The following is a 15305-nucleotide window of genomic DNA, read 5'->3' on the forward strand; positions in this document are numbered from 1 at the left end:
AGCGTCCCTGCCACCCGAATGCAGAAGCAGACCCCCAGGTCGGCTCGCTCCTGCCATCAGAGCAGGCACCCGGCTGGCGCCCAAGGCCCGGAAAGCCCCGGGCGGCTTTCCAGTCCATGGACTCCGCCACACCGCACCCCAGCCGGGTCCCTGCGATCGGAGCAGGCACCTGGCTGGCGGCTGGCGCCCAAGGCCCGGAAAACCCCGGGCGGCTTTCCGGTCCTTGGGCTCGGCCGCACCGCACCCCAGCCGGGTCCCTGCTCCGATCGGAGCACGCACCCGGCTGGCGGCTGGCGCCCAAGGCCCGGAAAGCCCCGGGCGGCTTTCCTGTCCTTGGGCTCGGCCGCACCGCACCCCAGCCGGGTCCCTGCTCCGATCGGAGCACGCACCCGGCTGGCGGCTGGCGCCCAAGGCCCCGAAAGCCCCGGGCGGCTTTCCGGTCCTTGGGCTCGGCCGCACCTCACCCCAGCGGGGTCCCAGCTCCCATCGGAGCACGCACCCGGCAGGCGCCCAAGGCCCGGAAAGCCCCGGGCGGCTTTCCGGTCCTTGGGCTCGGCCGCACCGCACCCCAGCCGGGTCCCTGCTCCGATCGGAGCACGCACCCGGCAGGCGCCCAAGGCCCGGAAAGCCCCGGGCGGCTTTCAGGTCCTTGGGCTCGGCCGCACCGCACCCCAGCCGGCTCCCTGCTCCGATCGGAGCACGCACCCGGCTGGCGGCTGGCGCCCAAGGCCCAGAAAGCCCCGGGCGGCTTTCCGGTCCTTGGGCTCGGCCGCACCGCACCCCAGCCGGCTCCCTGCTCCGATCGGAGCACGCCCCCGGCTGGCGGCTGGCGCCCAAGGCCCGGAAAGCCCCGGGCGGCTTTCCGGTCCTTGGGCTCGGCCGCACCGCACCCCAGCCGGGTCCCTGCTCCGATCGGAGCACGCACCCGGCTGGCGGCTGGCGCCCAAGGCCCGGAAAGCCCCGGGCGGCTTTCCGGTCCTTGGGCTCGGCCGCACCGCACCCCAGCCGGGTCCCTGCTCCGATCGGAGCACGCACCCGGCTGGCGGCTGGCGCCCAAGGCCCGGAAAGCCCCGGGCGGCTTTCCGGTCCTTGGGCTCGGCCGCACCGCACCCCAGCCGGGTCCCTGCTCCGATCGGAGCACGCACCTGGCTGGCGGCTGGCGCCCAAGGCCCGGAAAGCCCCGGGCGGCTTTCCGGTCCTTGGGCTCGGCCGCACCGCAGAGCAGGCGTTGGGAAAGCCACCGGCCCCAGCGTCCCTGTAACGGTTTCCTGGTGGGCGTGGTTGATGGGCGTGGCTTGGTTGGTAGGCGTGGCTTGGGCGTAGCGAAGGTGCGGTCAATTTGCATATTTGTCTATTATAATGTAAGATTATTCCACAGCTGATGGACATTCAGGTTAGTTCCAATTTGCTACCACTTCAACAATACTGCAATACACCTTCTTACACAAAGCCACTCGCCCACTGGTGCTCTCCCTTCTACAGAACAGAGTCCTAGCACGTGTACTTAGTTCCAGGTGGGGGTTACAAAGATGAATGCACATCTCCTTCCTTGCATTGCTAACCTAATGAGGATGCAGATGCTTACATAATTAGGATGTAATGTGATAAGTGATTAGGAAATGCAAATGTGTGTATCCAGTTATTTGATCACTCTTTTTGGGGAAATGAAACATAAAACATCAAACCAGTACCTCCGCCGGAGAACATTTAGCGTCGAAGACCCTAAATGATTGAGGAGTCTGTGTAGTCTGTCAGGAAATACACGGCAACGTTATTGTTTCGGGAGAGGCCAGATGTTTCCGGATGTCTTTTCCAGGTTCTGATTTATAACTCCGTGATAAGTAGAAGATTAGACCAGCAGGAGTACATTCATCCAAAGATGATTACCAGGATGAATCCAACAGGTCTTTAAGGGCAACACATTCTTTACGTGCTAGTTCATCCAGGTTCAGATCCAACTTCTGTTGTTTCTGTATGTGGCGTCCAAGTCTCCTCTTTCACGGGCAGATCTGTGCCGTGAAGAAGCCTTGCAACAGAGAAGAAATATGTGTTTATAATTAAGGAAATGGGTAAGATATCAAAGGCCCTGGTGAAATTTTATGGAACACTAAACTTAACAGAACTGTCAAGAGGGGCCTGGCTTGTCCATAAGAAACTAGACATGGCCCAACTTCAAACAAGCCTTCGTTTGAATGCGTGCTAATAACTCTGATTCTATTTTACAGCCTCTCCAGTGGCCCTGCAAGCTTTCGAGAACTTCTAATTATAAGCCTTACTCTCTGCTGGAGCCATCAATTGCTGCAGTTAATGGGATTTACTTCATATCCTGATCCCAGGCTTTGCCAATCCCAGTGTGACCCATCTGTAGGTCTCCTCAAGCCTGTCTGTGTTAATTATATTGGTGGGGGAAAAGCCACAAATTTGTTTTGCCCTTCCATGGAGAGGTCTTTAAAAATCCCCAATGAAAATTAAAAACATGAGATGCTAAGCTGATCAGATCAAGTTCCATATGCCCTAATAAGAATTCAACTTCAACAGTTGTAAGGGAGAAAGACTTTGCCTTTCAGGGGTAACGGAACAGCAATTTTCCTGCCTTCTTCCGCCTCTGGGAGATGGAAGGATGACCTTCCTAGGCTGGTGTACAACTAGTAATTGTCAGAAGCATCTGATTTCTCTCCAGGAAACCCACATGAATAACTATCATCCTACTATCCTCCTACATAATAAAAGCAAATATGCAAATTGACTAAAAGGCAGAACGACTGGTCGCTATGACATGCACTGACCACCAGGGGCAGATGCTCAATGCAGGAGCTGCCCCCTGGTGGTCAGTGCACTCCCATAGGGGGAGGATTGCTCAGCCAGAAGCCCTGAGCCGGGCTCACGGCTAGTGAGTGCAGCCGCCGTGGCGGGAGCCTCTCCCACCTCTGCGGCAGTGCTAAGGACCCCTCGGGGATGTCTGTCTGCTGGCTTAGCTCCCAGCTGGGAGTGGGCCTAAACCAGCAGGCAGATATCCCCCAAGAGGTCCCGGACTGCGAGAGGGCACAGGCTGGGCTGAGGTACCCTTCCCCGCACCGTGCACAAATCTCATGCACTGGGCCTCTAGTGTGACCATAATTGCTAACCTGCCAGGTCACCCTTGTCTTGATTTCTCTAACAAGACTTTTGTTGCTTGTCTGAACTTCTTCCCCCGTTATCCCAGCCTCCTCATCTCCTTTCTCTCTCCAGCTGACGAAGTGCCCTGGGCTCGTCACTTCAGCCCTCTTACCAGGACCTCCAACTTCTCTGTTCCTAGATCTTTCTGCCATCCACGCCGGGCAGACCTGTCCCGATCTCAGTCCTTTAATATACTTGGGAAAATGAAGTGGGAGATTTGGTCTAACTCCTCAGGGTTACTATTTTTTATCTTCTAGGTGCTTATGAACTACGCCAGTCATTCACAATTGTGTGTGTGTGTTGTTGTTGTTTTCATTTTATTGACGTGAGGGGTTAATCCATTCCTTTCAGTAATAATGTCCAGTAAAACGGGAATTTTCCATTTTATATCCATCCTTCCCCCAGGGTGCTGTTGTTGAGCATCCCTGGAGAGGGAGCCAGTGTGGTTGTGAAAAGCCCTTGGTAACTGATCTGACTCCGCTCTCCCCATGGTCCTGCCCCCTGTGGAGGTGTTCTCTGTCTCCCTTCCCTTCCCAGGGGAAATGTCTGGGTCTGGGCCATAGCAAGCAGTTGGCCTAAAATACGGGCCGATCCATAGCTCCTGGGGCTTGCTGAAACTGGGAGCTCTTCTCTTTTCAACCTTCATAGTGACTCCTTTGTTTCTTCTGGCCTTGCAACTCCCTGTCCATGTGCCCTGCCTCTGCACCTGAGCAGGGTTCTGTGGTCTCTTGCTTTGGTGGGGTAGGTATGACCTGAGTGATCTGGAAAAGATCATTCTGACATCCAGAACTTTGGTCTCCCTTGAACCATCGGAAGGTCAGGTCGCACGGGGCATTTCAACATGACAGCAATGAGCAGAACTGAGAGGCGATGGCCCTCCGGATGGACAGCCTTGTGGTCTGACTTAGTGATGCACATCCAGCCCCTTCACGCACTTCCTTGTGGTCACCCTAACGTCATTTCACTGCGTGTGTCACAGGGAATGCTTTAGAAATATCACGGGCAGAGCCCACTATTAAAAGTAAGACATTTGTAATATTTATAGAACAGCAATGACGCTGTTGCGTGATATTTCCTAGAACAAATTTGGTAACCTTTAAACTACCTCCACATTGCCACTTAACTATGCTATTTCTGGAGTAAGACAAAATAGGGTGAATTCTATTACAGGTGTTCATTATAAAAATTCATTCTTTTCCTAAAAAAGGAGAAATATTTGAGACACTAAAGCAAAATCAAAAAGGGTAAAAAAGGAAAAGTTTGTGCTCTCCAGAAAAGATAGAGGAAATCTCTGACATTGGCTAGATGCATGAAGCACGAATGTGCCCTTTTCATGTCTAAACTAGATTGTGGCAAATTGCAGACCACAGTGACCGGTTATTGTGCGCAGCGACACGGTGCCTGAAGCTGAGCTTCCTCTCTCTGGAGTGGTTAAGAGGCCAATTGCTCCTGAATTACTGTTGCAGGAGAGAGAACGCCTCCGTGTGGAAGGTGGTGTTTGGCATCAACAATCTCGACCACCCATCGGCCTTCGTGCAGGTGCGCGGGGTGAGGACCATCATCCTGCACCCGCGCTACAGCCGCGCGGTGGTGGACTACGACATCAGCATCGTGGAGCTCAGCGCCGAGGTGCAGGAGACCAGCTACGTGCGGCCCGTCTGCCTGCCCAGCGCCGAGCAGGCCTTGGAGCCCGACACGTACTGCTACATCACAGGCTGGGGCCACATGGGCAGCAAAAGTAAGCCGGGTCTGCGCAGCGCTTTGCCTCTCAGCTTGTCCCGGGAAGACCCCGAGTTACTTCTGAGCCTTTGGCAATCATCCCCCACTTCACTTCTAAAAGTACAGGCACAGCCTGGCCAGCGTGGCTCAGCGGTTGAGCGTCCACCCAGGAACCAGGAGGTTTGCTGGTTCGATTCTGGTCAAGGGCACACGCCTGGATGGAGGCTTGATCCCCAGTAGGGGGCGTGCAGGAGGCAGCCGATCAATGATTCATTCTCATCATTGATGCTTCTATCTCCCTCTCCCTCTTCCTTCCTCTCTCTCTAAAAATTAATTTAAAAATATTTTTTAAAAAGACTTACATAAAAAAATGAATTTTTAAGAAAGTATAGGCACAGATGGTATACACTGGGCATGTGCGTCACTCTCCCACGCAAATGGTAGGTGTTAGCAACGGCACTCAAACCGGCCCAGCTCAGAGGCAACCTCAAAACGCTTCTCCAGCTCAGAGTCTCTCTCCCGGGAGCCAGTGCCAATGCTTTGGCGCTGCCAAGCCAGATGAGACCTGTCAGTCATCCTTGTGACCCGCCTCCACGGGTGGTTTGCACGCTCTGCGGGCCAATCACCTGCGCCTGTCCAGCCGTGAGGCGTTCCGCCCTGCAGTCTAGGGCTCGGCCCAATTTCCAGTCCCGCCTTGTGATTTGGTCTTGTCGACCTTTGTAAGACAACCAGTAAGTCCTTCTCCAAAGAAAACTGGTTTGCTATTTAACTACTTAAATTGATTAAAGTAGTTTGGCTCCCTAGATGATTTAAACATACAAAACATAGAAATTGAAACATTTTTCCTACTTACTCCCAGCCCCCAAATGGACTCCCAGTTTTGCTTGACCTCTTAAAGTTGAGCATATGAATTTAACCCATGAGACATTTTCTTTCCAAGGGCACACCATATCACCGGCTGATTGCTGTCCTGTGAGCCACCTTAGCAGCCGCCAACCCAGGCCTTTTTTTATAAATTTTGTCAGATAAGTTTTGAGCTAACTTGAGTTTCCTTTCTAATGGTCAATTGATGACAGCAAAGAAAAATACAATAGACAGAAGTAAGTCAGTGATGTCTGGAAAGCTCATGTGTAAGAACGTCAAAGACAATGTCAGACATGTATGTCACCATTCCCTGCACCTTGGTTTCTAAAGGCTACAATTAGTACTGTGATAGAGATGAGAGCTGAATATACTTTCTATGGCCTCTCCTCGTATTGCTCCCACAATATCCACATCAAATTGACAGCAATCCTGTAATAGATCGCACCTGCCACAAATGTAGTGCAGCGTGAGGAGCAAGAGTGTGGATTCAGTGAGAAAGACGGGACTATACGTGGGAAACATAATAGCAACTAACTGCCCGATTTATAGGACTATTGAACAGCTGACAGACAAGAGGCCCCGAGAATGGCGAGTGCCTTGCCTGGCCTGCTCTGAGTACCCAATGCGTGTTAGCGGTTGTTCTTACCACCGTTATTAGACAGCTCCTGAAACTCCCGCTGTCCTCATCACACTGCTTTTTCCAAACATGCTTCCTCCTCCCAATAAGGTACCCTGTGCATTTCCACTGCATTGCCGTCATCTTTAAAACGAGAGCAGAGTGTACAATTTTGTAGAATGGCGAAACCACCACAGATTCATACTTTGAGAAGCCATTGTCCTTTTTTTAAAAAAATATGTATTTTTATTGATTACAGAGAGAAAGGGAGAGAGAGATAGAAACATCAATGATGAGAGAGTCATTGATCAGCTGCCTCCTGCACACCCCACAATGGGGATGGAGCCCACACCCCGGGCATGGGCCCTGACCAGGAATCAAACTGTGACCTCCTGGTTCATAGGTCGACACTCAACCACTGAGCCACGTAGGCCGGGCCCATGGTGCTTTTTTGAGAACTTTCCAGCAAGATGGAATTCACACGGTCCCCTCGCACACTAAGTGATGGCTTTGTCCCTTTCAACATCTCTCTGTCATGTCCTCTAGGATGAAAGGTTCTTTTCTCAAATAATGGCCCCCATAGCGCACGATCTGGCGGTGAGACACAGTCTTAAAGCCGAGGAGAGGCGGGCCCTGCCGGCTGGAGGCGCGGTGTGTCCTGCGGCAGAGCTGGCAGCCTCCTCTCTGGGGCTGAGCCGGGGGGGGGGGGGGGGATCACTTTCCATTTCATTGCAGTGGCTGTTGGTTTTATTGGGGAAAGCGTGAGCCGAGTGACTTAACCACTCTGTGCCTCGCTTTTCTCAATACAACAAAGGGCTTTGACTAGAGGGGTGCCATCAACCTTCTAATTGGAAAATTCTGATGGCGAACAAGCCTTGTTTTTGAAATGACATTTTAAGTAAAGAATATGGCTTTGGGGGAATAAAAATGTAATCATTTCATATATAGTTAGCCTCATTTTGAGCCATTTTACCCTCTTGTATATTTCCTTCCTCCCTCCCTCCCTCCCTCCCTCCCTCCCTCCCTCCCTCCCTCCCTTCCTCCCTCCTTTCCTCCCCTCCTTCCTTCCTTTCTTTTCCTTCCCTTTTCTTTTTTAATACCCAGTGCCCTTCAAGCTGCAGGAGGGAGAAGTCCGGGTGATTTCTCTGGAGCAGTGTCAGTCCTACTTCGACATGAAGACCATCACCACCCGGATGATATGTGCCGGCTACGAGTCCGGCACAGTGGACTCGTGCATGGTAAGTTGTTTTCTGATTGGTGAGGTGGTTCAGTTCAGCCATAACTCCGGTGGGCCCACACAAACTCATTGTCATTCACGCGAGGCCCTTCGGGGACATTTTTGGAAAATGACTTGTCAGCAGATGTTTATTCGCACGGTGATGCCCTCCATCCAGGACCCTGCGAGTCCCCTTACGGCCTCCAGGCCCTCGGCTCACTCAGGTGGCCTTCCGCTCGCTCCTCCACCGCCTGGGGCACAGCACGTGCGTCAGCAGCGGGAGGGAAAGCAGATGTTCTGGTCCATCCAATGGGACCATTTTAGGGGCTAAGACAAATTAGTTTCTAAGAGGAGCAAGTGGTAACCATGGCCCCAAACAGGCTGCCTGAGAAGCAGGGGGACACCAAGGGCATTTTTTGCCATTGGGGTGAAGGCATTAAAGCACAGGCAACACCCCAGCCCCGGGTGTGTGCCAGAGCCACCTCTGTCTCAGCAGTGAGCACACCGGCATTGTCTGGGCCTGCACTTTACTGCCAACATGTCTACAAATGTCACTGCATGCGACCTCAGACACTCGGGATTCATGGTCACAGCAGTTCGTAGAGCATGCTCACGAAGCAGTTCAGGGGAGCATCTTCTTTGCAACTTGATAAACACTCATTGGCTATTACACTGGACTGGCTCCCATGGAAGGAAAAGAAGGGCAAGTGCTCAAAGAAGCTTATGACAGAGCGGGGACAGCAGTTATTCTCCGTCAAGGCTGTGAAGCACCTTTGCTATTTCACGGCTTTCAAGTAGGTCCAGTTGCCCCGCCCCCATTTTAGAATTGAAAGAAGAAATTCCACAATGATGTTACTGCTGACCTAGCCTAATAAAATGACACTTCTGCTGGTCCTGTTTCAGAGTGGGCAAACCTGGGGACTGGGGATGGCCCAGTGGGGATTCCTTAGACAGTTGCCAGGGGAAAGAGGGAGGCAGACAGCTGGCTCCCTTAGCGTTTCACAGAGGCCACCGTCCCTGAAGCCCCTTGGCCACACACAGCCAGCTGAGGTGGTCAGTGGTAGAGGAAGCCTGCCTTCCAAGCAAGAGTCCCAGGTTTGATTTCTGGGACTCTTAAACAATACATAAATATCTAACTAATAAAAGAGAAATATGCAAAATGACCATACCTCTGCAACAACCACCAGCCAATCAGGAGTGAGTATGCAAATTAACCAAACAAAGATGGCAGGTTAATTTGTATATGCAGGCATGGAGCGGTGGGACAGGGCAGAACACCTGCTATGAGGGGGAGGGCAGGGGTGGAGGGAGCTGCAGGAGCGGCACTCAGGCCAGGAGTGAAGACTTGCAGGTTCCTGGGCGGCCGGGAGTGAAGCCAGGGGAAGGAAGGCCTATTCTTGCACAACTCTTCATGCAACGGGCCTCTAGTTATTTATATTTTAAAAATATAAATAATAAAAATTTAAGTAGTAGTGTTTGGGAGGCAGAATGGTATAGGGCTTGGGACACAGCATTTGCAGCCTGAAAGATCTGGGTTGGACCCCATCTCTGCTGGTAAGAATAATGTGACCTGGAGAAAATATCTAACTTCTCTAGACAGGCTTTTCGTGAGTGGAATGGGACTGAGTCTAATTTGCACAGTGTTTGGTGTATGTGAAAGCCCCTATCTCTCACATATCTGTGTGGGATGTCTGGCATATACACTCAATGAAGAGTAACTATGAATATTAACATTTATCACTTGGTGTTTATTGTGTTGCAGGATCTCTTCCAAATGCTTGATAACAACTCACTTAATCCTCACAATCACCTATTGTGATTGTATCATTGTTTTTCCTAGTTTACAGATCGAGAAAAGAAGGGACCAGAGAGGTTAAGTAATTTACCCAATATCACCCAGCACAAAAGGTGGTAGAGTAAGGATATGAACCCAGGCAGCCTGGCTCCAGGGCCCAGGTGTTGGGCCACTACACTATCCTAGTCGCAATGATGACTATGAATACATTTTTCCAAAGGAGGGGCAAGAAGGTGATTCTTTTTTTTTTAGGTAGAAATACATTTGCATTTATTAGGAACAAAAGAGAGAATACAATCAAGTGATCTGGACTTCTATATAGTCCATGTGTAATAGCTGAATAGAAATCAAATCTCAAAGGGAAAGTGGGGGTAGGTGGGAAGAGATTAGGAGCAGGTGTGGACTAGAAGGGGTCAATGGGGAAAAAAGGGAGATATCTGTAATACTTTCAACAATAAAGAGTAAAAAACTCAACCAAATCCAATTAAAAAATAAATAAAACGATCATGAACTTAAAAAAGAAATATAAACTACCTGGTTTGAAGGGCTAGAAGATCAATACCTTAAAACTATTAATATTATTTGACATGTTTTACCTGTGTTATCAACAAAAATATATCAAGAAGGTGATTCTTGAAGGAGAACTGAAGGCTGTGCACAGCCACAGGCACAGGCATTTCATATCTGGTGTCTAACGTGAACCTAGTCACGCCAACTTCTTCAGCTGTGGGAATTCGGCACTGCGGGGATCTTAAACGCATACCGGCGATTCTCTGACACAGCTCCAGGTAGAACATAAAACAAACCACAAAACAAACGGAAGCTACTTTGACTAGGTCTGGAGCAAGATTCTTCACCAGAACCTCTCATTATCTTTCCGATTTATCCACGGGGCCCTTTGGAAGCTGTGGGTCCCTCTGTTAAGGTCTAGAAATCGTCGGGATCAATCCTGAAGCCAAACGTTAAGTTGGGCCCAAAGCCCAGTATTACTAAGAGGAAAAGAGGGCCAGAAAGACCAGACAAACTGTGCCTCAGCTGTATGCTCCCTGTCGTCTCGAATGGCTGCTTCTGCGCCTCTTGCTCTCTGCCTCAGAAATGCCCCTTACCTCGCTAACCCACCTCAAACCCACGTGTTAGGAAGGCACTTTTTCTGTTCTTCCCCACCTGGAAGTAATTGCTCATTCCTGTGAGGGTGCCTTAGTCCTTAGACTTGGCTTTTGTGTAAAGGTATTCTGGTTAGCAAAGCGGACTTTTGGCCCCTCAGTGACAAAAACAGCGCCTTTCTCTATGTGGGCCTCAGCACGGAACCTTGCAAAGAGCAGATGCTATATAATTATCGGGTTAAATGTCTGATCTGGAAGTGTAGAGCAAACCTGTAAACATGCTCCATTTTAATCACTCTCTGGCATAGTGAATAGCTCAACCTAAATAAGTCAGCATCTTAGCATTTCTCCTACATAAGGGGAGATGAAAAAATTGTGGAGTATGTCTAATGTTTCCAGTAAATTTTGCTTACATTTTTCCAATTGGGCTTTTTAGGCAGAACAAGTTATTCACACCCTTGCAAGGTCTACGCTCATTACTTAGGTTTATGGCATTGGGAATTTATGAATGTCAAGATCACCACCTCCCCAAAAGCACACAGCACAATCAGAAATTCAGTTTTGCTTTAACAGCAGTCCTATTCACTGACATTTCTAAGGAGCAAGTTAGCCTAGTTATAGGATTGGAATCATGGTGCTAGGCTGCCCGAGTTTAAATGACAGCCCTGCCAATAAAAAGTTCTACACCTGTTGGGCTTCATTTTTATTACCTCTAAAATAAATTTAATAATAATTATTCTATCACATTATTATTATCAACTCATAAGGATTGTGTGAGGATTAAATGAGGTAATAAGGACAAGTGTTCAGAAAAGTATCAGTAAACATGATTACCATTGTTCTTCAATGTTGCCAAGTGGGAATGAACATAGTTATACTTCGAAGTTTGAAACTATTACATTGCCAGGAGTATTTGTAAATTTCCACCAAATTAGCTTCCTTATTTTCTAAGGTATCAATCCTTTCTTTTGAGGCACTGCAGAATACACCCTCTAACCTACTCTGATCTTTCAGAGGTAGCAAATATTAACTTTATAAAGTCATTGTGTTTTAAGATTAATTATATGTGGCAAAAGAACCGAATAAAACTCAAATGCAACACCTAAACTTAAATATCAAGGATGAAAATCTCTATGCATATGAAATATAAAGAAATGAAATACCTTATGGTAAATAATTCTTGTGTGGTATTTTCCATTCAAGTATGCTAATTGACAAGGTCCCAAGAACTATTAAGAAATGCAGTATGTGGTCCCTGAGTATATTTTACTTAATGCATTCATTCACATAGTCAGAATCTTGAACGTGGTAAATTTGAATGTTCCATGTTGGGTACTTTCTACATTTATAAAATGGATCAAAGTTAAAGAGTGTGATTATGAGAGAATTGATTCTGATACAATAAATTTAAGAAATATGACATATTTTGATAAGTACGGGAAATGACTAAAAATGTCTTCTGATTTCACAGAAAAAAAAAGAGTCTTTTCCCAAGCCACCCCTCTCCTTTTAGACTTTAAAATGTCCATTTGGAAGTTCCATTTATGGAGCATGTCCCTCCACAGGTTGACAGTAAAAGCTTTGTGGGAATTTTCCAAAAGGTTGGTTAAGCTGGATTTGGCTTTAGTGTACCCTCAGGATAACACGGACACCCTTAGGGCTCTGAAATACCAGTGACTAATGTTCCCTTCCCTGCTCCTCATTACAGGGGGACAGCGGCGGGCCTCTTGTTTGTGAGCAGCCTGGAGGACAGTGGACATTGTTTGGCCTGACTTCATGGGGCTCCGTCTGCTTTTCCAAAGTCCTGGGGCCTGGAGTTTATAGCAATGTGTCCTACTTCACCGAATGGATTGAGAGACAAATATACATTCACACCTTCCTCCTAAACTGATTCCAAAGACGGCCAGAGACGTTGCCAGCGACACTCAGAGAAAACGGGGTCTTGGCTGTGGAGCACTTTCTGCAGACGGCTGTACAGACAAGCACTCCCTGGACACATGGACAGGGATGCTGGGCAGTGCACTGCACACGTCCGTGCTTGTTTCAGGCTAATGTTATTCAGCTTTATTTTTCAGCTTTATTTTTCTTATTTCAAGTTCGATGAAAGTCTTTTTTTTTTTTTAAAAAGAAGCAAAGCTTATTTTGTTGTTTTTGTCAGCCTGACCTTGACCACTAGTGCGAAATTGTCGACCCTGGAGAGTGAGGGTAATGCAGGCACTAGGGCAACAGTTATAAAGTTCCCTCTTATCCAGTCACAAAAAAGGACACGGAGATGCAGGCTGACCAATCTTTGCCAGCTTTTGTTTCTCACGTATAATAGCATAGTGGCAACTTTCATATTAACCTTGGTGACTTGCTTTTGATGTATTAAAAGCCAAGATAATTTACATGCTTTAAGTTATTTACTAGGACTCTTCTAAAGTCTTTAAAACGTTGAGCACTGATGAAAGGCGGAGGCAAAAGACAAGTAGCATCCCTGTAGGTCGCTGCAGCAGTAAGACACACTGAGCACAGAGCTCTTTAGACATCACTATGAACACCGGCATGGTAGGGTTGTGCGTTCTGAATTTAAACCAGGGTTGTAAAGTGGTAGAAAAGTCTCCACATTACAATTGACTGTCTCATCTTTCCCCTATAGCTGGGGTTTGTTCAGTGTCTGTCAGTTGGCTGACTGGGATTTCAAACACTAGGAAAATATCCATGGACAATATTTTTATTTGGTTCCCCCCATGTGACAATGGAATTTGAGATTCTGCTTTGCCAAAGGAGAACTTGCTTTAGACTGCAGAGATGCAATTTTAAAAAAATTAAATTGCACCCTACCCCAATGAAATATTTTCCAGTTTGTCCATACCAATGAAGTACAGAAATGTATCTCAAAGCACAGGAAAGCTTTGCGTAACATTTTGTAATTTTCCCTGAGAGATGTTTAATTTCTGGTGTTGCTAATTCTTCCCATCGATAATTAAAGCAAAAATTTAAAGATGCTTTTAAGCACTGGGCCACTTTACCCACATCAATATCTTTAGTGATTAGTGGTTAAGTTATTTTTTCCACACTAAAAAGCTTCAGAACACAAGTCATCACTTGCACCTAATTTAATTAGTCAGGCACCCATTTTTGCAACATCCAAATGCCTTTGGAACAAGTAGGATTCCCTACTAAGCTCCACCAGCAACCTGGACTGCCTCAGCATTCCACATAGAGACTACCTGCAGTTTTATACATGTATTTTTGTACTCTTTTGTATGTGCACACATATTTGAAATCCAAAAAGTTGTCTTGACACTTTCCATGCTATTCATCGCTTGTTCTGTAGTTTGTATAAACGTATTGAGAATGTGAAATCCAGCAATTGAATTTTGGTCACAACTGTATGAAAGTTGAAGAATATGGGTCGGTTTTGTTATGTTATAGTTGTAGGTACATACTTAATGTAACAACTTTTAGCCTTGCTCAACTGATGTTCAGTGAAATGTACATATTGTACTTATTTTAAATAACCATTAATACAAATAAAATGGTATAATCTCTTTTTCTATGTATATGGATAGCATGTCCCAGAAAACTGTCTTTCCCAATATAATAGTTGGCACCCAATTTCTCACCAATCAAAATACCTGTCTTATTTCGGACTTTCACAAGAACATGCTCTTTTACTTTTGATGACAGATAATGCCTTGATTAGTCTGGAATTAGAGGTTGCTAATACTCTCAAATTACCTGTTGAGCATCCAACAAAAACTAAGAGTGTAAGGATTTTTAATGTCTAGAGTACATTTTCAGAAATGGATCCAATTCTTTCATAAATCTTTTGGAATAAAATTGCATCCCCAAATATATACTATTCATAAATCTTTTGGAATAAAATTGCATCCCCAAATATATACTATTAGGCACTTTTCTTTGGCTACTAGGAGCAATTATATTAATTTCTCAAAATTTGGTGAAATAGGTTTGATACCAAAATGCAACCGTTCACATCAGCTTGGGTAACCTATGTAAGAGTTTTTTACTTGTAAATGAGACCATTTAAAGGCTTAGAACAGATCCCAGTTCCTTTGCACTTGGGATGCAGATGTATTTAAGAACCCAGAATTTTTCAAAAATTTAAAAATACACTTTAACATCCAGAAATAAAATACAATTTTATGTAGCAAATATATAAAAGTTATATTAAGTACATGATAGCTTCACCTCTGTTCAGGGCATCCAGTTTGTAACTAACTTATAAAAAAAAATTCAGTTTTCAGTGTTCTTGGGATTTTGGAATCAAGGACTTATGGCCCCATAACATGAATACTCAAGAGTTTCATTTACTCATATGTACAAATACTTGACAGTTTTTCTTAGTCTTTTTGGTTCATTCCTTTATCATTAGATTCTAAAACTTTATTTATTAGTAAAAATATTTCTAATTTTTTATTTATCAGAAGATTTATCTCAGGGAATGAATGCCAGCTACTATGAGGATAACAGGTGATATAACATCATAGATTTTTCCATATCAGAAAAAGTCAACACAATATTCTGGTAAAAGATATATTTAGGGATTTTCCTTCTAAGTTTTGGCACCAATTACAGTTGAACTCAGTGAGTATCCACAGGAGTAATGACAGTTTTGTATCACATTATTTATTAAACAGTTTATTTAAAATAAAAATCTATAAGGAAGCAGAAAGCAACTTCCATTAGCTATGTGGAATTTTGAAAGTTCTGGAAATTGGTCTATATAAAAGACTACTTATATATAAAAGGCTAAGTGACCATCGCATCTGAAACAACTGTATGGACGACCGAACAGTCTGCGTGGGGCGACCAGGCTGGCAGGGGGGT

The 15305-nt window shown here is 46.5% G+C and overlaps 1 protein-coding gene across 1 annotated transcript in view; it reads left to right on the plus strand.

Moving 5' to 3' along the window:
- Positions 1-12360, plus strand: part of CORIN (corin, serine peptidase) — a 192648-nt gene extending 180288 nt beyond the window's left edge. Inside the window, exons 20-22 of the mRNA XM_008140283.3 lie at positions 4623-4894; positions 7460-7593; positions 12178-12360. Of these exons, the coding sequence (XP_008138505.3) occupies positions 4623-4894; positions 7460-7593; positions 12178-12360 (589 nt within the window). The remainder of the gene's footprint in view (positions 1-4622; positions 4895-7459; positions 7594-12177) is intronic.
- Positions 12361-15305: the final 2945 nt, after the last annotated feature.

Source organism: Eptesicus fuscus, chromosome 2 (assembly GCF_027574615.1).
Source record: "Eptesicus fuscus isolate TK198812 chromosome 2, DD_ASM_mEF_20220401, whole genome shotgun sequence".
NCBI classification, from domain to species: Eukaryota; Metazoa; Chordata; class Mammalia; order Chiroptera; family Vespertilionidae; genus Eptesicus; species Eptesicus fuscus.